Source organism: Alexandromys fortis, unplaced genomic scaffold, assembly GCF_014885135.2.
Source record: "Alexandromys fortis isolate MF-2015 unplaced genomic scaffold, M_Fortis_MF-2015_v1.1 scaffold_48, whole genome shotgun sequence".
Taxonomy (NCBI): Eukaryota; Metazoa; Chordata; class Mammalia; order Rodentia; family Cricetidae; genus Alexandromys; species Alexandromys fortis.
In genome coordinates, this window is record NW_026067947.1 from 3681205 (window position 1) to 3706753 (window position 25549).

The window sequence follows — 25549 nt, forward strand, 5'->3', positions numbered from 1 at the left end:
TTTGCCTTTTATAAAAAAGAAGATGGACTAAGCCAACTGTTCCAATGAGAAGATATATTTCAAGCCAATCATCTTTCTGTGAGTGGCGGAACAACTAAAGTGAATTATGTTTTCAAACATGAGTGTATGTGGCGCGATTTAAAACTAAGATAGTTTACGTTGGGCACTCAAGCTTCATGTGTGATGTAAGAAAATCATTGCACTGTGAGAGACCCACCTGTTTAATATGCATCCTGTTTGGTGGGAGGCTCCCCTTGGCCTCATTCCCCCTCCATTCCAAACCCCACCCTTCTCAGAAAGCCTGCCAAGCAGTGGCGCCTCTCAAGATGGCACCTACAGGGTATTTAAGCTCCAGTCCCTAAACCTGCCATGTGACCCCTACACACACACTTCTGCAGGGCTGGAGGGGTCCCCTGGGGGCACTTTGCTCTTTAAACCTGGTCTTTTTGATTTGGCTTCTTCTGTCTTACTGTGTTGGTGGAGAAACCTGCTACTGGCAGCTCCAAAAATACTTACCACATCTTTCTTCAATTTGTTTACTTTCCTGCTCAGAAGTCTGGAAGGCTTCTAGGATGGTAGACTGGCCACACTACTGTCCATTCCAGAATCAAGCAGTAGGCAATGTGAGTGTAAGTTGTTACCCAATAGCAGCTGGAAGTGGAGGAGGAAAGACAGGTTTCCATGAGTCTCTCTCAGGCTCTGGCACTCATAGAGGTGACCTGACATGCACTTGACTTGCATGAACCTCCCAAGTCTTGTTCTCTGTCCTCCACCCTCCCTAGAGCTCTTAAAAGTGAGTTGACGGTGAAGACAGTATCTGGCCCTTGGGCAATGCTTCATCCAGGTGCTGGTGAACCTGCTCCCTACTGTAGAGTGGAAGCTGGAAAGAAAGGAGCCTAGGGTTGGGTGAGCACCACACAGTCATAACTTCCTGTTCTGACCCATTCTTGGCTTCAGAACTGGATTCCCAGTATCCAGATCTCAGTTCTGCCATATCTAAGCTCGGAACCCTCCCCACAGCTTCAGCAGACGCCTTACCCTTAGTTTCCTACCAGGAGAAAATAGTTTTCACAGGGTCTTGAGTTATTCTGCTGTCTGTAATGAGGCAGAGGCTGAAGCACGGTAGTGCGCTGCTGCCTTGTTTTACTACTGCTGCAATAAAATGCTGACCAAAACCAGCGCAGGGAGGAAAGGGCTTATTTGGTTACTGTGCCCAAATCACAGTTCTTCATGGAGGGAAGTCAGGGCGGGAACTCATGGCAGGAACTGAAGCAGAGGCCTCAGAAGAGTGCTGCTTACCGGCTTGCTCAGCTTGCTTTGCATATAAACCAAGCCCACCTACCCAGGGGTGGCACCAACCCTTTGGGCTGAGCCCTCTTACATTAATTAGCAATGAATAAAATGCCCCACAGATGAGCCTCCAGGGCAATCTGATGGAGACAATTCCTCAACTGAGGTTCCCTCTTCCGTGATACCTGTGTTTTGTGTCAAGTTGAAAAAAACTAATAAGCATAGGCAGATACCAATATTTGCTAATGAGACGAAGAACGATATTGCGAAGGCTGTAAGTAGTTACGTGAAGGGCTTAGCTTTGGAGGCACAGAGCAGCCCTTTAACAAGTCTTAGCTGGAAATATATACAACATACACATAACTATGTGTCCTTATTTCACTTTTTATGTTTGGCAATCTGTTCCCATCACAGTACCACAGGACAGTGTGTAGGACCCCATCGTCTCCATTGACATTGCTCTATTTTCATAGACATTGTTCTGTTTTCCTAGAACAGCGGTACCTGTGGTGAACACCGCTGAGCCCTAGCCAGGCTCCGTTCTTCTTTCCTTTGGTCCCAAGGGAACTCAGATTTTAATTAAGCAGCCACTGTCTCTGAAGTTTTACAATTTGGGAGAATGCTCTTCAAAATTAGACTCTCCAACTGGATTCTGAGGAATCCAAGCCAATCAGTTCATGTCACTCTCCTCTTCATTGTGACCCACTGGGCATGTGTGTAAGGTTGGTACAGCCAGAACGAAGGGGGAGTACTGCTGTTTATGCATAAGGGTGTGGTTTTTCTCTCTCAACAGGTGCTTGAAGACAAACAACCATAGGGCTCCAGTTGCCAATGGCAACCAACTCTTGCAGTCATGAAGCTCTGCAACAGAACTGGGCTTCAGCCATCTGGAGGAAGGAGGAGCTGAGACATGTGGAGAGCCAGGTGCTACAGGAAGGCAACTGCTGAAAGTGTGGCTCTCCTGTGTAAGACACCACATTGTCCCATTGTGTGTGCCACACACGGCGGGCTCTTTTGGTACCTGATAGCCAGAAATGGCTTCCCTCATGCAATGCCAATCTGTCTCGGAAGTGATGATGCAGCAACGACAGGGAGCTAGCTAATGTTGGCTCAGCCCTGTCTGTCAAGCTATGTGCCAGGCCCTTCAACTAGGTCACTGACTAGTTTCAACAGTTCTGCATACTAGGGGGTACCGATAGCTTTGTTTTCAGATGATGGAATTTATGCACATGTATGTGTCAAGGCTACACACACATACAAATTACACACATATGTACACACAGGCGAGCGCGCGCGCACACACACACACGAAAACAGGCCAATGGGAGTCCTAGGGTTAAACACAGACAATTTGCTTTTGAAGCTAGACTCATACCTAGTCATTAATCTTAACCTTAACAATTAGATTGTACTTTACAGTATTTATTTCCCTGAAAACTCACAATGATTATTCTAAAAATCCCCAAATGTAGTAGGTTTTAGATTTTTTTTCTTTTAAAGTATACCTTGGGAGTGGCAGCACACACCTATAACCCCAACACCCAGGAGGCAGGGGCTAAAGGAAGACTGTGAATCTGAAGCTACATGGTAAGACTGTGAAGGGGGATTAAGACTGGGGGGAAGGTTTTGGCTTTGTCAGTAAAGTGTTTGCTACTCACAAGGAGGGCAGCAACTTTTTTTAAAGAAATAAACTGACCACACAAAGGCACATCCACTATTATAGACAATATTCTCAGTCAATGACTTAGATATAGTGGAAAAAAACTTCTATGTGTATGTTTGCAGGAACATACATGTGTGGGTGTGTGCACAGCATATGCATCTCGAGAGGACATTCTCAGCTGTCATTCTTAGGTACCATCTACCTTATTTTCTGAGACAGGTATCTCATTAGTCTGAAGCTCAGTTAGGAGGCTAGGCTGGCTTGCCAATGAGCCTCGGGGATCCTTCTGTTTCTACCTTTGCAGTACTGGGATCCTAAACACACACCCCAGGCATGGAGTGGGGCGCTTTTGTTTTTACCTCAAAAGTGGGTTCTGAGGGATTGGACACAGGTGCTTGCACTTGACCGAGATGTCATCTTAATTCTCAGGGCCTTGGCTCTCGTTTAGCCAGTACAGTGCTGGTGAAAATAATGTGTGTCACTTCCGGGCAGGTGTAAGGGCCACTCAGTGCCTCCTCCATAGCCTTTTCCTTCTGTCGCAGCAGAAGCCATGTTACTGTTCAACTGTGGCGATCAAGTGACTATATCCGCTTACATCATTTTATATTTTTTTCTGTCTTGTCTTTTTTCCTCTCTTTCCTCTTTCCTGCATTCTCTGTGGTTATGCTGTGGAAACTCTAGATTCTGTCACAGTCTTCTGAAGACTACTGATCTGGACGTGAATTACTCAGGATTCGCTTATACTATAATATAAATTTTGCCTCTGGAGCTCTGTGGTGCTACGGTAACATGGCTTCTTCCTTTCTGTGATTAGCAAAAATGAGTGAAATTTTTTTTCAAAGTAATTGCTGTCCTGGATGAGTCTGGCATTGACCATGCATGCATACCCAGCTAGCTTGGCAGCCATCACGCCTGGCTAACCAGACTGTTTTCTTGGAGAGTCTGTCTACAGCTAAACAAACAGCACAACGTCATTTCTGTAGCCACAGCTAACTGGACCTGATGGTGGATGCCTGACTCACACTGGGCCTTTCAGAATTTTAACTCTGGTCTGTCCCATCCGATGCCTGCACTGGGCTCCTAATAGAGGAGCCTGAGAAGGAGGTAGAGCAGAGGGAGCGCCAAGGTGTAGAGAAAACTTCTTGCATTACTCAGATTCTCTTATTCATTTCCACAGTGGGAGCTGTTTTGAGCTGTGAGTCATTCTGAGGATTCACTTACCCGATGATGCGGAAGTGGCCTGTGGAGCTCTGAGGGGTCATGATGCTGGGTGTCTTCCTGGCTAGGACTGCAAAGAGAAGGCAAGGACAGAGACATCCATGCCTGGGGTAATGAAACAACAGTCATAACTTTGTGAAGCATAAGAACAAGAACAAACGTCCAGTATGGTATCAGGGTCTGTGTAACTCCAACCAGGAAAGCAAGCAGCTAAAGTCACAGAAATGCAACGGACGGAGAAAAAGACAGCCTGTCAACTTCGACTACACAGGGCACTTTTTATTTTTTCAGTCGTTCAGGAGTGGTTTTAGGGAGAATCAGCACAGATGTAACAACATGCTACGTATAATTATCTGACTCTTCTCTGTCTACCACATAACGTATGGCCATGTGGCCCTTCCCTTGGCTGATGCATCTTCATGTCCTCATCCTGGATAAAACATCACCTCCCACAGCCACCCCCCTTTGGGTTAACTCCTAAAATTGCCTGAGCCCATCCCTTCTATTCATTTCCTTCTGCAAGCTTGTCTTTTTATATAGTGAAATATCTAAATATAAGTTTAGGGCCTCATACATTTTAAGAGTTTTATGCCTTCTTTTGACACCTAATGCTAAAATATGCCATATAATCTCATCTCATACAATTCAAAGCAGTAATGAGAGATGCACAGACAAATGCTCCCCGCTGTTTTAAACTCCACTTAGGAGGTTTTATAGTTGAGGGGTTTGCCGGCATAGCTATTAGTCTCTTATTATGGTGAGTGTATGAATTTTCCTTTCTTGTGAACTGCAGAAAGATGCAGCTTTAGAGAGGTGCAGTGTGTACAGTCCAGAGGCCAGCTCCAGGCCCATCACTGATTTTTAACCCATGTCCAGTATTTTCTGGAATTGTGAGCTTACTAGAAACACCAGTCATTTCAATTCGCAGGGAGAGAAAGTCCCAGAAATGAGCCAGGGGTAGAATACTTGTCTGGCATTCAGGAGGCCCTGAGTTTTCACTCCAGCATCCCAAAAACACACAAACCAAAGACAGATACAAAAAGAGTTCCCCAATCATCCCACATGGCTTTTCACCTTCGCTCTTAGAAATCTCTCAATTAAGATTTCAATTTTACATTACCGAGTGTTTTCTGTCCCTCTGACAGCATGTAGAGGTTCTGTAACATTAGCCGGGCGGTGGTGGCGCACGCCTTTAATCCCAGCACTCGGGAGGCAGAGGCAGGCGGATCTCTGTGAGTTCGAGGCCAGCCTGGTCTACAAGAGCTAGTTCCAGGACAGGAACCAAAAGCTACGGAGAAACCCTGTCTCGAAAAACAAAAAAAAAAAAAAAAAAAAAAAAAGTTCTGAAACCTTGAGGATTAAATAAGTCTCATATACCCCAACTTTTTATACGTGTGTGTGTGTGCATGCACTCATGTGCACACATGCATGGGCACACTTGGGCATGCAGGTACATGGGCATGTGCATGCATGCACGTGAAAGCCAGAGGTCAACCTCAGGTGTCATTCCTCAGGCCCTACTCACCCTGATTTTGAGAGAGGGTCTCTCACTAGCCTTGGGGCTCCCTAAGTAGGCAGGTGGCTCATAAGCCTGACCGTTCTCCACAAGCGGTTCAAACTCAGATTCTTATTCATGCCCAGCGAGGGCCTGACTGAGCCATCTCCTCAGTTCCCCCCAAATTACCTTTAGATCATTTCCACACTTCATTTCTTTCTCGAAATAATACTAATAACAAATACAGTGACCCTACATTTTCACATATCCCCCTCTCTGACATACCTGCCTGCCGTTTGGGCAATCAACTGGCAGTTATGGTAAATCACAACAAAGCAGATCAGCCGATGAACTTGGTCATCCTTTGTGAAGTTTATAAACACTCTACCTAATCAAAGTAGTCCCTGTGGCTAATCAAGGAGACAGACGTTACCTGTGGAGTCTGAAGTCAATCTCTTCCACGAGAGACACCGAAGCTATCGCCCCTCAGAACTTTTTGATTTTTTTTTAACTTATCTTAGAGGCAAATCTTCCCATATAGGGCAAGTCTGAGTTGGAGCTCATTCAAGTATGCCTACTGGTTCTAGGGCTAGCTGAACTGCCCTCTGAACTGTCGGGCAAACGTCCTCCAAAACTCTGTTATGTACTGGAGGAATAGTAGCTGCCTTTGCTAACATCACAATATGCACACGGATAAGAACACTTCTGGGAGGTCTGTTCTCCAACACATGCTCTCCCAACTAACTCAAGAGGTTCATCTTCTCAGGAGCCACAGTTAGTCTTCTGGGACAATTTCACTCTGCCAATGACTTTGCTCTCTGTCAACTAGCCCTGTAGTGAGTGACCTTGGCATTCCTGTCTTCTCTGCTATCTAGACAGCCTCTGACTACACGGTCTAATCAGCCTTGGTGATGTAGTCCCACAGTTCCATCTAGGGAGGAATTACAATTCCAGTGAGCTGAGGCTGTGCAAAACTCAAGCATGAAGGCAGGGAGGTGGGTACCAAATTTCCCCTCTGGCTGAGGAGTTGTTAGTGTTTCATGGAGAATGACAGAGGGAGTGCCAGTTCCCTGCATGACCTCTGGTTGATTGACCACACTCCATGGCAGGCCCCACTCCCAAGAACTGTTGGGCAGCACAAACTGGACTCAGTGGGGGAAAAACAAGGAGGAGGAGAAGGCAGATATAGGAGGAGACCGAGGGGTGGATGTGATCAAAGCATCAAATTACATTCCTAAAGATTCATAAAAATATCACTTATAAAAGATCAAAAACAAGGCCGTGGTGGCTCAGGCCTTTAATACCAGCACTCAGGAGGCAGAGACAGGCAAATCTCTGTTAGTTCGAGGCCAGTGCTATAGCCTGATCTATACAGTGAGTTTCAGGACAACCAGTACTATTATATGGAGAAACCCTGTCTCAAAAACAAAACCAAACAAAGCAAAGCAAAACAAAACAACAACAGTATATTGTTTGCCCAGAAAAAAAAAACAAACACTGTGTTCCAGTCATTAGTGACATCACAAAGTGGTCTGGGCTATATGATAATTATATACGACTCTCCTGTGATGGCTAAGAAACTTAACAGAGTACCAGGCATCTACTAAGGGCTGTTGACCTTTGCCTTGAACCTGCTTGGGTGCTGTCTTAGTTTGGGTTTCTATTGCCGTGAAAAGACACCAAGACAACTCTTATAAAAGAAAACATTTAATTGAGGCTGGCTTACAGTTCAGAGGTTCAGTCTATCATCACCATGGCAGGACATGGCAGCATGGAGGCAGACATGAGGACCAGCAGGCAGCCGAAGGAAAAACTGTGTCACACTGGGTGTAGCTTGAGCATACAAGACCTCAAAGGCCACCCATACAGTGACACACATCCTCCAATAAGGTTGCACCTCCTAATAGTGCCATTCCCTCAGGATCAAGTATTCAAACACATGAGTCGAAGAGGGTCATTTTTATTCAAACCTCCACAGGTGGCTTGGCTCTTCCTACCTTGAACAACTCCCCAGACTGCATGAGTTAATATTGTCAGGTCGGAAAGAAACTCAGGACAAACGACTAATTGTGGTGTCTATTAACACACTAAAGCCCTCACTGACTGTCAGGTTCACTCAGTTCCTGTGGCTACTCCAAGTTCTTCTCACCCTGTCCCCTACCTAAACCCATCCCTTTCCCCAGCTTCTGATTCCTACATAAGCCTGCCTTTTAGGCCATACACTTGCTTGGCTCTCTTTTGTCTCTTGGCCTTCTCCCTAGCACCTCTCTCTTCTCTTCCTCTCTTGCTCTGCGCCCCCACCCTCGCATCCTCTCATGCCCTGCACAGTCTGTTGTTGGTCATGGTCAATCTACCACTTCGTCTCCCTACTCTGGACTCTTCCAGATGCCTCTGGCTGTGCTCTCCCTTGTAGCTACAATAAAATCCTTCTCAACCATTAAGGAAAAGAAAGGAAAAATGAGAGCTAGTGAGAAGGTTCCCTGGGTAAAGGCAGTTGCTATGCAAGCCTGATGACCTGAGTTGGAGCCCCAGACTACACACAAAGGTTGAAGGAGAAAACTGACTTTACAAAGTTGTCTGTGATCTTTACAAAGGTGTTCAATAGTGCAAGTGCCCATATACACTCCATGCGTGCACACACACACACACAATAATAAAAATAAAAATAATGACTTAACTACAAAATGAAATAAAAATCTGAAGTGAAAGCAGGTGTGGACTATTAAAGAGAAATTCTGCAACTCCGAAATCTAAATTATCGTTATAAACAATGTGAAATTTTTCTTCTTGGAACATAAATAATTATTATTTCCATAAATAATAAGATTTATGGAAAACAGGAGCTCGGCTATGGTGACCTTTGACCTTTCATCTCTTGCCTTCACCTTTGGTTCTGGCCATAGACATAGTAACTCAAGTAGATTTTTACTTCCTTGACCCCAATAGATGAATGTTTAGACATCTATTAGCTAATCAGATACTTTGGGATTCAAGTGAAAGTATATCTCCTTCAAACCAATAATGATGCTTAAGCCATTGAAAGTCATTTCTTGGAATGGCTCCACATCCAAATTCCATTTTACCATCTTTACTGCTGATGCTAAGGTCATCATAATATACTAAGAAAAAAAATTTATTTGATCCAGAGTCATGTTGTTAGTTGGTTTTACTCTACCCTTATAGAAAACCAAGTAACCAAACACAACAAAACAAACAAAGAAAAAACAACCAAAGAAACAAAAAACACAATAAAAACCTAAGCTATAAGAGAATGAAAGTGATCTCATTTTAGAAAACACTGAATTAAATGCAGAAGCCTTTGCGTGCATGCAAACCCAGCACTCTTCTGGAATATGCATGTGTGTGTGCAGGTGGTTTTGGACATGTGTGCTCATAAACAGCATTCCTTGGCAAGCTGCTTCCGTGGAGCTCAGGGTCTCTTGGCCTCGGCACTACCGATGCTGTAGATTAGAAGAATCTTCTCTGAAGGTCTGTCCTGAACATTTCAGAACATTTGCTGATAGCAGTGGTCCCTACCGATAAGATGCCTGTAGAATGCCTTCTGTTCCCATTGTGAGAATCAGGAAGTCTCCTGGCACTGTCAAATATCCTCTACTAGCAAACCTCTACCCCATAGCAAACCACTGACGGGTGTCATAAAGGAATATTTGCCGTTGTTTCTCTGAATGACATTGTCTTGGAGGGAAAAAAATTTGATTGTCTTTGAGACAGTGTTACAGAATTTAAACCATAAATAACGGAAGAAAGAGTAAATAATTATCATCTAAACCATACACATCCAGTAACAATGTCTTCTAAAAAAAACACAAGATTTTTTTGGGGGGGGGTAGGTGGGTTCTTATTGTAAATTAATGTATTAGTATTTTTTTTTAATTTGCACCTTTGCAATGAAATGCCAATAGATTTGGGGAACTGGATGTTAAATAAAGAGATAGAAAGGTCTAATTTGCTGGTTCATTAAGCTAGCTGATTTGCAGACACTGCACATATTGCTTTAAATTTCCCATTTCTGAGCAGTTGAGACAGTGTGGGATCTGCCTGTGATGCCGTGTGTCAGCCAATTAGAGCTCAAATGGATGAAGTCTCATTTCATCAACGATACCCGCAGTAACTGTCACCTCTTTGCCAAATACTTGCCAGCACCGCATCTCTCCGGAAGCTGTTGTGGGACCTGGTTTATATGCTCACATTTGTAGGGAGCACGATGGAAGCAATTATTCGGGCCATGTTTCTTCTTATGACATCACTCTATTCTGGATCAGATGCATTCACCCAAACCCTGGTTTTGTGTCTGTGTGCATGTGAACACACGAGTACACATGTATGTGTGTGCACATGTGTTGCGGGGAATAGAGAAAAGTCTCAGGTTTGTCCCTCAGGTACAGTCAGACCACTGTTATTTTGTTTGTTTGGAGTTTTTATTGTTGTTTTTGGGTGGTGTTTTTTGTTTGTTTTGTTCTGTTTGAGGCAGGCTTTCTCACTGGCCTGGAGTTTGTAGGCTAGGCTGACTGGCCAGTCAGCCCAGGGGATCGACTGTCTCTACTTCCACAGGGTGGGAATTACTGCACTGTCTCCAACAGTGAACCAAAATGAACCCTTCCTCCCTTAAGCTTCTTGTTGAGCAGGTATCTGGTCATAGTGATTAGAGAAACAGTTAATGCAGCGAGCTATACTCTGCAAAGAGCCTGAGTGTGCACCACCCTCATTTTCATCAACTCTTGTCATTGCTTGCATTAAACATCTTGTGCACATTGACACACGTCTGTGCTATTGCTGAAGAATGTACACCTGGCCACATAAGTTATATGCTAAGGACTGGCTTTAAGGCTCCGGAACTACAAAAGACACAGCACAATAGTAGAGGATCTTTGATTGAAAATGATAGAAACCCAAATCAAGTTGCTTTAGCCCCCCAAAAAATTCACTGAGCCATATCAACTGCAAGGGCAGCTGAGAAAGGCTCCAGGAATTAGAGAGTCCTGTGGATTCCCTCTGCCTTTCACCGGTTTCTTTTGTGCATTAGTTTGGGTCTGTCTATGTAAGCAAGTGGTAAATGGCAGTGTTAAGGGGTTGGAGACACAGAAAAACAAAAGCTGACTATCCGAGAGAGCTGCTTATAACTGAGGGTATGCGGGGTGAGGAAAGGTGAGAGGAAGAAGCAGGATCAGGCATTGAAAGCTGCCTGTTATGCCAGTTTGGGAAGTTCTTAGGAAGGATCGTAAGTGGGACAAATACAGGTGCTTAGTGTCATTCTGCCCAATGATAGCACAACTCTGCACAAGGGAGGACAGGAGGCATGTGTGTGTGTGTGTGTGTGTGTGTGTGTGTGAGAGTGAGAGAGAGAGAGAGAGAGAGAGAGAGAGAGAGAGAGAGAGAGAGAGGAGAGAGAGAGAGAGAGTGTGTCCATGGGCATGTACATATGAGTGCACATATGTGTGTGAATGCCCATGGGCATGTACATATGTATATAAGTACACATGCATGTGTATGTGTGTACACGCTCATGAGCATATGTGTATGTATGTAAGTGTACATGCATGTGCGTGGTGTGTGTATGTGTGTGTGTGTGTGTGTGTGTGTGTGAGAGAGAGAGAGAGAGAGAGAGAGAGAGAGAGAGAGAGAGAACACCATGGGTGAAGCTGTATCAGAGCAACATGGAATAAGAGGAGTTTCCCATGAGAGTAATAGGCAGACAAAAGAGAGACTGACACACCCTAAGAGATGTCTGAGAAAGGGTGTCCTTTGTATAACATTCACAGTGCCCCTAAGACGCAGGTGTAGGAAGGCTGAGTTTTCATCAAAGCCCACGGCAATGAGCAGCTATGACTGAAGCTGTGGTATATGGAAGAAAGACCTAACTGAGCTAACCCTGTTTCTCCAACCGTAAGATGAAGCACAAGAGCGGAGGCTTCATAGACGTGCAGGGGTCCCCCTGCTTTGCTGACTTCAGAGTTGACTGTCTGAGATGATCAAAATAAGCAGAATGTTGGCAGCCAACACTATCCCAATGTGCAGGGGCCTCTGTGATGAGGGACTGATTCTTCTGCACTAAATATTTAACTACTTCAGCTTCTGCTGAATGATATCAACATGAAAATAGCCCCAAGGATACTATACATTTAGTTGTCATTTTGTTTCCTGTGTCTCCACTGATGTTCTTGTGCAGTGGTAATCAGTGTTCATCTTAATCTGAGAGCCAGAGGAGACTCATTGGGTTCTAATACGTAGTTTTCAAAAGGGCACATTGCTGTGGAACAATCTTTGTACACTGTAAATATGAATTGTTCTCATTGTTACCAGAGCTGATTGGCCGATAGCTAGCAGGATTTGGGGGGACAGAGAGAATGCTGAAAAGAAGAAGGGTGGAGTCAGAGAAGTTGCTAGACAGACGGAGAGGAAGCAGGACATTCAGGAGAGTTGAAAACCATGAGCCTTGGCGCAGCACATAGATGAACAGAAATGGGTTAATTTAAGTTGAAAGAGTTAGTTAGTAATAAGCCTGAGCTATCAGTCAAACATTTATAACTAATAATAAGTCTCTAAATGGTTACTTGGGAAGAGGCTGCAGAACAGAGCTGATTGTGGTCCTGACAAAAAGCTTTGCATACAGCACATTCTAAAGCAGTGATTTTTTAAATTTGTTAAAAATTTATTCATTAAAAAAAAAGAACAAAAATTTATTCATTTTATGTGTGAATATTTTCCATGCATGTGTGTGTGTGTACACCACATGGATGATGGTGCCCCTGGAGACCAGAAAAAGATGTCAGATTCCCTGGAAATGGAATTACAGATGGTTATGAGCTACCATGTGGGTTCTGGGAACCGAACTCCACTCTCAAAACACTGTTAATTTTGGTTATAATTAAAGTAATTAAATTTATGACAAATTTCAGACAATTTCAACCACTAAGAATGCAAACAAATGCTTTCTATTAAGGAACAATTTAGATGGGAATGCACCTTCTTGAACAACAGAAAGTGACATTTCAAAGACGGTTGCAGCATTGTTTTTCCTGTGTTCTCGTTCTCTTCCTAGCAACAGCCCTAGGCATCCCTCAGTCTCTACCTGGCTTGTTAATCCCTCTACGCAATATCCAATTTTCTTAGGCATTTCACTTAACCTATTATTCCCTTCTTGTGTTGTTATGGCTGAGGACCCACTGTGTTCTCATGACTTTGTTTCACTTTTTGAGCTTCAGTGCCAAGGTCTTTAACATCCCCGCAGAGATGCAGCTCATGCCATAGCTCAGATGTGCTCTTTCTTGCCTAGCAAATTGTCACATCATTTCAAGGTACTGGTAACAAAATCTTCTTGTTTTTATAGTTTTATGATTAAAGATAAAAATGAGCTGAATTGAAGAAAATGCAATGCAAAATGGGAGGTTAGTATTATAATTTATTGCATGGAAGTGATGTGGTGTGTGTGCATATATTTACAACTGGATTTTCCTAATATATAGCTTAAAAATATGTGCAAGCAAAATGGATTGTATTAATGGGACTTGATGATTCTATAAATGTAGAGGATAGCTTCTGTAGTGGCAGGTTAAAACAATCATTGATGATGTATCCTTAACATTCTCTTTCTTAGAGTCAAACAAATATTCCTTTGGATGTTTGCATCAGGAGTTGCACAGGGCAGAGAAAGGAAAGGGGGAGTGGGGGAGGTGGCTCACTTAGTCAAGTGCTTGCCAATCAAGCATGTGGGTGCAAGCTTGAATTCCCTGTACCTGCATACAAATCTAGTTGTGGCATCACACACCACAACTCCAGCACTGAGGGGCTGTAGACTGGAGAACCTCTGGGACTAGCTGGCTAGCTACCTAAGAGAAACTGATGAGCTCCAAGTTCATGGAGGACACTCTCTCAAAGAATAAAGTGGACAATAATTGAGAAAGATCCCTGGCCTCTTTTTATTTTTATTTTTTAATTTAATTTAATTTATTTATTTGGTTTTGTTTGTTTTTTGTTTTCTGAGACAGGGTCTCTCTTTGTAACCCTGGTTTTCCTGAAACTAGCTCTTGTAGACCAGACTGACCTCAAACTCACAGAGGTCTGCCTTCCTCTGCTTCCCAAATGCTGGGATTAAAGGCGCACGCCACCACCACCTGCCGATCCCTGGCTTCTACGTGCGCACACATGTATACTTCCACACACTTGCATATACACACCACAAACACATTCAAACACACACCAGCACGTATATACACATAGTCACACAAATAAATAATGAGACCAGCTCTCACCATACACAATTTTCAAAGCTTCTGATCTTACGGTACACCGCCGTCACTATGGTGACAGCTGGGCAGGTGCGCGAGGCCGATCCACAGCAAATATCTGAGACAATCCACCTGTGATGAAGAAAGGTCTGTCTTGGCTCATAGCTCTGAGGGTCCGTCTGGATCACTGCCTCTGTCGCTTCTGGGTCACGGTTAGGGCTGAGGAGCAGAAGACAAGAAGAAAAAGCTAGAGTACTACTTAGCATCTTTCAGTGGTCCCTGAAGCCCTCTGGGGAAGGTCTATTCATTCCTTTTCCACATAATTATCCTGGTGTCTCATTGTAAACGATGTGTTTTGTGGGTACAGACTGATCGGGCCACATGTTAGTACATTCCACGTTGCCTGAGTGGATTTTGAAACCAGCAAAGACAATGGGTCTGACAGCTGGAATCTTGACACCAATCAACATAAGGGAACCAAGCCACAGGAGCAGTTCACACATTCAATGGCATTCAATTGGGCTTTAAGAAATGCTAGCTTCAGTTGTGAATATCTTTAGTGAAGCAATCAGGAACCCTTCATGTAGATATCAATATCTTTTTTAGTAATCTGAGCCCTTCAGGGAGAGGTTCCATATAGCATTTTCTCCTCACTCTTAAATATGCTAACAGGCAACCCAGAATGAAAGTCAGCTAACCCCTTAGAAGCGAAAGTCAAATATCCACCTCATAGTCTAAAGCACAGTCCAATCAGATCAAAGATTTACACACAAATATAACACAAGAAAACTACCAGAAGAAAATGTACAAAGATTTTTTTCTAACCTACCTCTTTCTCAGTGAACTTCAGTTTGTCCTTTACTTAATTTATTAAATTTATTTAAATGTTGATAAAAAATTTAAAAATAATAATTAAAAAAAACCCTAACTTCACAAAGTAAACAAAAAAAGCTTAACATTTTTAAACAAATTGCAACCTCGATTTCATTGATATCATATGGAGGATGAGCATGGTTTTGCACAACTTTTGTATACTGAGTAAGTACAATGGTAAATCTCATCCAACAGAAGGAATGGCCAGCCAAAATCAGCATTTGACACCCTTAGGAATAATGGCCCATTAAAGAAATCATAACGTTTCCCTAGATATTTTTGAGGACTGGGATTTCAAAATGCTTATGACAGTTTATGGAAACCACAGCTAAAGGGTAAAGCACGTTCTTACGCATTCAGCTTGCAACAGGCAATTGCTAGCAGAGATCCTTAATAATTTTCAGGCCTAAAATCATCTTCTTCCTAAAAGATGGCACCAAACTGTCTAACTAATTGTTATTAAAGATCTATGCACATATTGCTTTCTGCATTGCAGCCCTCAAAAATGGGAAGTGTGACTCAGGTCCTTAGGTCTTCACAGAGCCTCTCTGTGCACGGGCCACACCCTGCAGGGATGAGAAAAAGACATCCCTCCCAGTGGATAAATTAGAAAAAGGCACCTCCTTTGACGGAAAGAATTAGGAAATGGCACCCTTCCTCTGGGTGTGGGAGGCACAGTATCCACTGGGTTTCCACATCCCTAGTGTCTATGACTGGAAGCCTCCAGCCTAGTCATGTGCACCCAGTTGCCCCATATCCTCACTACATAAGCCCTGCTTCTTGCTGCCCTTGCTTCATAGTGAAGCTTTATGGGGTTGGGGAGATGGTTCAGTGGGTGAAGCACTGACTGTGCAGTTTAAGGGCTGAAGTTCGAAATCTCAGCACCCATAAAAATGCTGGCTGGATGTGGTGACATACCTGTAACTTAAACCATGGAAGATGGAGGCAGGACATTTCCAGAACAAGTTGGCCAAGGATACGAGCTTTGAGTTCAAGTGAGAGACTCTGCCTCAATGTATAAGGTAGAGAGAAATTGAGGAAGATATCTAATGTCAATCTCTGGCCTCCACATAAAAATGCACAAATACACACACACACACACACACACCTGCGCATATACACATGCAAAAAAATGAAAAAAATTGATTTAGCAAATAATGTATTAGTTTTGAGTAAATCCTCCTTAGAAGGCCTGTGATATAAGGTTCATTTGAACATCTAGATGCACACCATCATGCTAAAGCTCTTTATTTTATATCGAAGTGACAGTCAGCAAATAAGACCTAATAATTTATATTTGGTCCTTTAACATGTATTTGTCAATAAAGTTTTATTGGCACACAGCCATACTCCTTTATGCATTGTCTATTGTGGCCTTTATAAAACAGGAGACTTGAGGAATTACGGATGAGACCACGTGGCTCAGAGAGCTTGAAATTTTTACTCCAGGCCTCTTTACAGAGAAAGTTTGATGACACCTGATCATTACCAAAAGGTACTAACTGTGTGTAGCACAAATTCTAATTGGTATTAATAATAAAACCTCAGAGTCAGCTATCAGGGGGTGAAAGCTAAAGGATCCGAGAAGGAGAGCAGTCAGCCACTAGAGAGTTCTTACCTCTGCCAATGCTCAGACCAAAGGGGTGATCTTGTCCTCAGACTGACTGCCTCAGACTGCACTGAGCTCCTGTCTCCTCCCACCTTATATTCTTCTCTCTGCCTAGCCATACCACTATTGTCTCCTCCTCCCTAGTGCCAGGGATTAAAGGCATGTAATCCAAATGCTGGGATCACCTTTGTGTGAGCTCTGTTTCTCTTTTAGACTGAATCAATTTCGTGTAGCCCAGGGTGACCTTGAACTAACAGAGATCCATCTGTCCCCCAGTCCTGAGATTAAAGGTGTGTGCCACCATTGCCTGGCCTCCAGCACTCTGATCTTCAGGCAAGCTTTATTTGTTAAAACACAAACAAAACATCACTCAGCCTTTTGCCATAACATCCTGAATGAATCTCAATGGGCTGGTAATCTCTCCACATGTTAAGATGAACTATATCCATGTGTGCCAAACTTCCACCATGGAAAAGATATATCTTTTGAAATGGTGATTTATGGTCCCAAATGCAGTTCAGCCTCAATTAGAATTAGTGTCCGTGAAACCAACAATTATTTCTACAAAATCAACATTAGGTCATATTGATGGTTGATCTCTTTAAGCAAAGAGTCTAGGTTGCAGCTTCTTCCATCAAACAATGGCAAGAAGATCATTGGTGAAGATGGGTTTTTCCCTGCCTTGCTCCCCAGCACCTGTGGTCATGGCATTCGATTCTTAGTATGGAAAGAAATATATAGTTCAAATTGCTGTTCTTTTGTCTGGGAATCCTATAACTAACAGTAGGGAAGCATGTGCATTTGGGTTCTCTAGATCAGAGTCAACAGTTCCACCCTCACTAATATACTCTCTGATGGTTTATTTAACATCTTTGAGTCTTGGTTCCTCATCCACAAACATCTGTCCTTCAGGGTTCCTAAAAGACAGAGAAGGAACACACATAAAGGGTCCATTGGATATTATGATGCCTTGAATCACTACTTGATATGTTTGTAAAATTAAGACTCCTTTTTATTTTAAAAAATAATGAGAGTTTGAGATAGCTTTGGAACAAAATGATATAGCCATCTGATTTCTTTAGCATAAAATACATGAGAACTTTTACACAGTGGTGGGGGGATGGGCAGACAACTAAATCGGGTAGTCATGACAACATGAGGTCCTGAGCTCAATAACCAGAACTCATATAAAAAGCAAGGCAGGGGAGCACATGCCTTTAGTGCCACCATTAGGGCAGCAAGGAGACTTCCTGGTTAGCCTGCTAGTCTAAGTCAGGGACCCTCTGTGGGTTAGCTTTTGTCAACCTGACATAAACTGGGTCATCTGGGAAGAGGACCTCAACCGAGAGAATGCCTCCTTTAGGCAAGTCTGGGGGGCATTTTCTTAATTAACGATTGATGTGAGAGGGCCCAGATGATAGTGCGTGGTCAAGTCTGGACAGGAAAAAAGAAGGTAAATAGAGCAAAGCCATGCAGAACAAGCCAGTAAGCAGCATTCCTCATGTCTTTTGCTTCACTTCCTACCTTCAGGTTCCTGCCTTGAGCTCCTACCCAGAATTCCCCCTTCAAGATGAGCTGTAAGCTGTAAGAAATAAACCCTTTCCTCCCTGATATGGATTCCCCTCTGTACTGTGAAGACTATTGGTTAATAAAGAAACTGGCTTGGCCTGCTAGGGTAGATAGGTGGGGAAAACTAAACTGAATGCTGGAAGAAAGGAGGTGGAGTGAGGAGAAGCCATGTAGCCCCACCGAAGACAGACACTGGAACTTTACCCAGTAAGTCATAGCCTCGTAGCAATACACAGATTAATGGAGATGGGTTAATTTAAGATATGAGTTAGCCAGAAATATGCTTAAGGTATTGGTCAAACAGTATTGCAAATAATATGATTTCTGTGTGATTATTTCCTGGCTGAGCAGCCCGGAAACAAACAAGCAACCTCCTCCAACACCTCCCAAGTTGCTTTCAGTCAGTGTGTTGTCACAATAACAAAGTAGCAAACTGGATCTCATTGGGTAGTCCTGAGTCACAGAATGGGTGGGTGACTCCTGAGGAATGACTCGTGGGTTTGATCAGTGGCCTCCACACACACCCACAGGTGTCACAAAGTAACTTGTATATCTGACAATAAAATGATGTCATTTCCCTGTCCACATTTTATTTTTTTAAAAAAAATAATTTTGTCTGGTACTCTAATTTGCATGCAGATGTTCTGAGGTTGCTTGGTTTTCTGTTGGACAACCAACACCACCTGGAGGAATTATCTAAATTCCCTTGTCCACACAATCATGCGTAGGAGACCAGACTGATATCTGGCAAGTAGAATAAACAGATAATCCACCTGAAACATTTTTCCCCTAACGTTGATGATTTATCTTAGAAATAGCATTTTAAAAATAACATTATAGATTCAATTTGCAATCACTTGTTCAAATTAGAAACCACTTGTCCCAACCAAAGCCTAACTATGATTTTGTCAGCAAGGAGATAGATATGACTGACTTGAAAAATGAATAGAAGCCACACACACACAGAGGCTACATGAAGTCACACACACACATACACACACACACACACACACACACACACAAAGAGTCTACATGGGTGCTCAGTCTTTCTTATCACAGTTCATAGAGAATTCAAATCATGTCTAGACAAAACTACAGAAAAATATTTTAATAAATTAGGCCACATTTATTTCAGTTTAAGCATCAGGAGTTTGTTTTAGTTATTTTACTTTACTTGTTTGTGTGTGTGTGAGTACACGCATGCATGTGTGTGTGTGTGTGAATATGCACACATATTCTAGCACTTAGAAGTACATGCATGCATGTGCGTGTGTGTGTGTGAGTACATGCATGCATGTGTGTGTGTGTGAATATGCACACATATTCTAGCACTTAGAAGTCAGAAGATAACTTGCAGGTGTCAATCTGTGGGTCCTTGGGGTTGAACTCAGTGGTTAGGCCTAGAACCAAATGCCCCTACTTGCTGAACCATCTCCTAGACCCTGTTTAGTTTCCTTCCTTCCTTCTTTTTCCTTTCTTTCTTTCTTCCTTCCTTCCTTCCTTCCTTCCTTCCTTCCTTCCTTCCTTCCTTCCTTCCTTCCTTCCTTCCTTCCTTCCTTCCTTTCTTTCTTTCTTTCTTTCTTTCTTTCTTTCTTTCTTTCTTTCTTTCTTTCTTCTTTGAGACAAGGTCCCTGTATCCCAGACTAGCCTCAAAATGGTGAAGTAGCAAAGTGTGACCTTGAACTTCTGATTCTCCTGCCTCTACCTCCTGAGTGCTGAGACTATAGGCGCACACTACTGAAGCTGGATTTTTGCAGAGCAGGGTATTGAACCCAGGGCCTCACAGGTGATAGGCAAACACTCTACCAACTGAGTACACTCCCCAGCCTTAGACTTAATGTTTAGGTGATTGCAAAGAACTTTGAAATGAGTTCACCAGTCTCGGGTTACCTGCCTGAAAGGAATTCTCTCGGTGGATGGTCATAGACTCACCTCCCTGTGGTTGACTATGGAGTTTCCTGCTATCAGAGGTCACCACATGTACAACTGGCTTCTTCCACCCAAATCTGGGTTGGACACTGATTCAGGCTGAGTCTTGACATTAGGAAACAGCTCTACCTTTGTGACACTCTCTCTGCCCAGTGATGGGAAGGACTTATGACCCTGTCTGACTCACCTCTTGTCTTTGTCCTGTGCCGGCCATGCCCTGTCCACATTCCCAGAACACCTAGACTTTGCCCTTTGTCTTCCATTCTTTTTCATGACCCTCCAGACCAAAGGAAAACTTGGGGTTTCTCCCCAAGGATGCAATAGCACCAGGTGACTAGGCCCAATCTTGGATGTAGGACTAGCAAACAAAATTCAGGCTAAAAGTGAATTCTGGATTGACAACAATCATTTTTTAAGAATAGACATTCTCCAACTTTGCAATGGCGTGTAAGTGATCCACATCACTGTTTTGAATGTCTGTTTAATTTTTACTGGTCTGGTACCATCGCGAGAGATGCTGAGGAATGGCCATGAGTCATGGTTGTCAGACAGCCTTAAGATCTTGAAAGAAAACAAAAGCAACAGGGACTCCACGGTGTACCATGCAGTGTCAGTAGCTTTTGGATATTGTGTCCTGTGCTCTGATATCCCACAAAATGCACAGCTGTGTGTAGCGGTGAAACAAATAACACATTATTACAAAATCAACCTTGTGTTAGGTCATTTTGTCCAACAGTGTACTGAGGTTGAACGCTTCATGAATATTTAAATTTAAAGTAGGCTAGGCTAAGGTGGGAGGGTTACCGATGGAGGCACATTGCTAATACACACTTCTCAATTTCTGATGTTTTCAGTTTAGGAAGGGCCATCTGTGTAAATGTGTTTCAGGTAGTATTTGGGAGCATACTTAGGCTCAAAAAAATTTTGATTGTTGATCTGAAATTCAAAATTGATGGCTCCGTGGGCAAAGTGTTCACTGGCAGGCGTGAGGATCTGAGTCTGACCTCCTGAGCACATGTAACAATCAATGTCAGGCAAGGTGTGGTGTGCTTCTCATCCCTGCACGGGGGATGTAGAGGCAGGAGGATGCCTGGAGAATGGTGGTCAGCTCATCTAGCCTAACTGGGGACTTCCAGGGTGATGAGAGACACAGTGTTCCTGAGGATGACACCTAAGGCAGTCCTGTGACTGCCACACACATGTGCACACAACCCAAATACAAGTTGTTTCCTCACTAAATGCAAAAATACCCTCCAATATATTACCTCTGAAAAATTAAAACCAGTATTATAATGGAATCTTTGACTGGACCCAGAATTCGATTCCATAGTCAAAAGCCTTTAAGAAGTGGGCTTCCTCTTTCCTGAGGCAGCTAACTGGGTGTCATTGTTTAGACACTATTTGATTGGTTCACTTTGCTTTGTTATGTTGAATTCATTTAAATGCTTCTGTTTTAGAAGTGTGTGGGCTTTTGGGGGGTAATTCATTTCAAGGTGTGCCTCTCTAACTAAATTATGTTCCCTTTGCTGCAAATGTTAAAAGGGTTCTATTGAAATGGGGAAAAAAGGAAGAAAGAAAGCCAGCCCGCAAAATATAGAGCTTTTGTTAAAGGGAGGAGAAAAGCATGCCAGCTCCATTCAGAAAAGACCTTTAGCAGCCCACAGTGATGACATAAGAGGGCAGAAGATTTAGAAGGAGAAAGGACAAGCGCACTCGACATTCGCCCTCCACACAGGCCGTGCGTCACTCGCCACTCAAGAGCCGGGCCTGGGAGTCGACACGCTGATGTCTTTCCTAAGATGATGGAGGCTGGGCATCCCCACCCTCCTGTGTTTTGCCCCATTTGTTCAGGCCATCCTTTTAATTAGCTAGACTCTTAAAAATAACCTCTTATGAGTCAGCTTTGCGAAGTCTGAAAGGCGAGAAAGAGAAAAAGGCTCAGGGCTGTTTCACGCGCACTGTGGCTTAGCTGCATTTGAGACCCCGTCTCCAGGGACTATTTACAAACCGCTGGTACCCGACGATGGGGTAGACTCTGTGTCCTCTGGGTTTATGTATGTGTGTGTGCGTGCACAAATGTGCAGAAGCCAGAGGGAGACATCAGGTCTCTCTTCCTCAATTTTCACCTTATGTTTTCAGACCAGGGTCTTTCCCTGAGCCTGGAGTGCAGGAATGTGTTGCTGTTGGCTGATCATGAGCCCCAGGAATCCTCCCATTTCCCTTTCCAGCTCACAGTGAAGCACCAGGCTTCTTATGGGAATGCTAGAATCTATACTCAGATCCTCACTTATCCACTGAGATTTCTGCCCAGATCGCTCCATATCTTTTTTTTTTTTTTAAATCTTAACATGTGTTTCTGGTTGTAAATATCCATGTGAGGGAAAAAATAAACCCCAAATGAATTACTTTCTCTAAACCTTTCCCTGATAGGATGGCCATGAATAGATGCCTAGGTATGCTGCCAGCCCAGCAAGGTAAAGATGCCCTTCCTGGTGAGATGACATCCAGATAGCTCCCAGCTCAGTGCCACAGAGCTGAGAATTTTCAAGTGAGATAAACACTCCTGGGAGCATTAGCATGCTGCCTCGGGGAGTGACCTTTTCCTCCCCGAAAAGAAGCAGAGAAGGAATTGCGATCCGTGGTTTCCAGCCACCAGACCCCTTCTAGCTGACTTATCCAATGTGAAAATGAAATGCAGTATCATTTATTCTGCAGTCAAGAAGATAATTAATGAGCTGCCCGTTTCTAAATGAAAGCCTCCAGGAATAAAACAACCTGGCCTCCGACTGGAAAAGATGATCTGTGTCGGGGAGAGCACTCAGTCACAATCACGCCATTAACGCTCCAGTGTGCGCTCTCGTTTGACTCTAAATGGGCTGTAACTCATGCGGAGCATCTCCCTGGCTGGGTGCTGCGTCAACTGTGATTACCATCTCCGGTAGGTAAGGAGAATGGAGCCATTTTTCCTTCCAGTTTCTCTGATTTCTTTCAAAGCCAGATTGAGTCACGGTTTGGCTCTGGCCTGTCCCCTGCGGGTGCGGTGTGTTGGGAGTTTAATCTCCAGGTTGGCGATGCAGAGAGGAGCGGAATCTTCAAGGTGCAGCCTGGAGAGAGTGACCATGGGAGCCGCATCCTCAAAGGAATGAACTAGTTCTTATGGGTTAGATATCTAAAGGGGGCTGTACAAGAGCAAGGCAGGACCCTCTCTGGTATCTGGCTTTCTCTCTTGCCATGGGGGTCTCTCCCTCTCAAGCATCTTCCACCACGGTGTCAACAGCATCCTAGCAGATTTGGTTACCTCTCAGACGTGTGGCCTCTGAAATGGCTAAGCCAATCTCTTTTCTTTGTTAGCCTTCAGCATTTTGCCACAGTAATGCCATACAGTTTACCTTTAGAAAAACTGCCTGAAACGAGAACAGGATTTGAAGGAGGCTGTTCACAGAATGGCAAAGGACATCTGCCATTGAATGCTTGTCTACTGATTTCGGTCAGCGGCTATAGGGTCTTTTATGATGGTGACAGACACTGAGCACCAACTACGCATGTATGGACTTCAATCTTTGTCATGAGTTTTGTGGAAGTATTATTATTATTATTATTATTATTATTATTATTATTATTTTATTACCACCATCATTTTGTACATGGGAAAACCACGCTGAGAGAATAAAGGTTTCTTGCCCGTGATCTGACATCTGGAAAGGGAGGAATTCAAATACATATTTGACAAATTAAGAGTTCAAATTCAAACCCTGCCTGTATCTCACTTTGAGTCAAGCTGGGCTGGAGGGATATAGCAGTCAGCAGCTAGGTTAAGGGACACCATGCTGAGTGTTTCAAGACAGTGATGAGCTTGGCTCAGGTGGGTTGAGTCCTGCCCAGGGAAGGCCCACTAGCGTGCACTCCACCCTTCAGTTAGAGGCTCCGTTATGTGCTTTATAAAGCAACCCGGAGCTGGGGAGTATAAACTATAAGAGACTTGTGTACAGAAGTGGGCTTGCTTCTAAATGTGGTATGGATGGATAAGTAGGGATTCCTCTAATGGGGACTATTAAGGTTTTTTTCCGGCACAATAAGCCTCTTCGCTGATGTAATAATCCAAATCAGACCAAATTAGAAGAAGCCCAGGTTTAATGGATGACAGTGCTCCGGGTGGCTCCCCAGGAAAACACAGAGAGGGGGAAAGGAGAACTGGAAAGACCACGTGTTCCTTCTCTGGGGGGCAGTTTAAATAGCCTATGGGAGTGATCTTGACACCCCCCCCAGGGAGGGGTCACCATTTGATGGGCTTTCTTGGAGGTGGAGTCTGGACTGTGGCAACTCCTGGGGGAGGTGGCTTGAAATGGAACTTTCCACCCAGCATTCCAAAATGGATACCAGGGGCTGGGGTGAAGCCTCCCACCAAACAGTCCAGACTCTTTGGATAAAGGGGTGCCAGGGGGCTGGGGTGACGCTTCCAATCTAACAGGGACCAGTCTGGTTAAATAGATCCCACTGTATTCTCCCTGGCAAACAGACACCATCCGCAAGGAAAAGGAATTGGGTCTGATAGCAAGGTTGGGTCTGAGCTTTAAAGTGACTTTAAGGCAGAGGGGAGGGGGGGATGGGGAATGGGAAGGTGAGGAATCAGGATGGTCAAGTTGGGGGAGGGATGGAGAGGGAGAGGAATGGAAAAGCCTAACTGGCCTTCCCTGTACTCAGATTGGTGACTACCCTAATTATAATCGTAGATCCTTCATCTGGTACCTTATGGAGACAGATACAGAGATCAACAGTCAAGCACTGGGCCAAGTTCTAGGAGTTCAGTTGAAGAGAGGGTGGCGGGATTATATGGGGGGAGGGGGGGTGCGGGCAGGGGTTTTCAAGATCATGACCCACAGAGACAGCTGACCTGAGCTTTCTAGGCCCTATGCATCTGGGTGACAGTTGTGTAGTTTGGTCTTTTGTGGGGTCCCTAGAAGTGGAACCAGTACCTGTTCTGGCTCTTTGGAAATTTTTCCCTATAGTGGAATGCCTCGTTCAGCCTTGAAGCAGGCAGAAGGAGCTTGGTTCTGCCTGCTGATTACCCAGGGAGACCTCACCCCCTCTGAATGGAGACAGAAGAGGAGCAGAGGGGGAGGGGTAGAAAGAACATGGGGGGGGGAGGGAACAGGAGGAGAGGAAACTGTGGTTGATATGTAAAATAAAACAAAGAGAAAAAAGAGGACTGGACCACCAAGTCTCAGGCCAAGGTCTAGTTAAAAAGAGCTCAGGGGCTAGGGAGGTGGCTCAGTCTCGAAATTATTTGTTGTGCCAGCATGAGGACGTGAGTTCAGATCTCCGGCACTGAGTAAAATGCCGGATGCAGTGGCCCGTGCCTATAGCCCCAGTGCTGGGCAGGAAGAGACTACAGGATCTCTGGGACGCACTGGCCAGCCTGTCGAAGCAATTGGTGAATCCAGGTTAGAGACCTTGTGTCAAAAATAACTTGGAAAGCAACTGAAGATCACACTGGATGGTGGCTTCTAGGCCTTCCTTACACATTTATTTGTACAGACATTTGCATGTGCACCTCTGTGCATGCTCCTGGCCTTATATACACAGTCAGGGGAGAAAGAGAGGAGAGAATGAGGGAGGGAGGGAGGGAGGGAGGGAGGGAGGGAGGGAGGGAGGGAGGG

At 44.1% G+C, this 25549-nt stretch overlaps 1 protein-coding gene across 5 annotated transcripts in view; it reads right to left on the reverse strand.

Moving 5' to 3' along the window:
- Prok2 (prokineticin 2) overlaps nt 1–25549 on the reverse strand; it is a 339608-nt gene that overhangs the window by 30508 nt on the left and 283551 nt on the right. For 3 of the 5 annotated variants that reach the window (XM_050149347.1, XM_050149346.1, XM_050149348.1), the window contains 3 exons: nt 13937–14131; nt 4175–4276; nt 517–651 (listed from right to left, as the gene is read on the reverse strand). In XM_050149347.1, the coding sequence (XP_050005304.1) occupies nt 549–651; nt 4175–4276; nt 13937–14131 (400 nt within the window). In that variant the 3' untranslated portion in view covers nt 517–548. The remainder of the gene's footprint in view (nt 1–516; nt 652–4174; nt 4277–13936; nt 14132–25549) is intronic. The other 2 variants (XM_050149350.1, XM_050149351.1) reach the window with 2 other exon arrangements.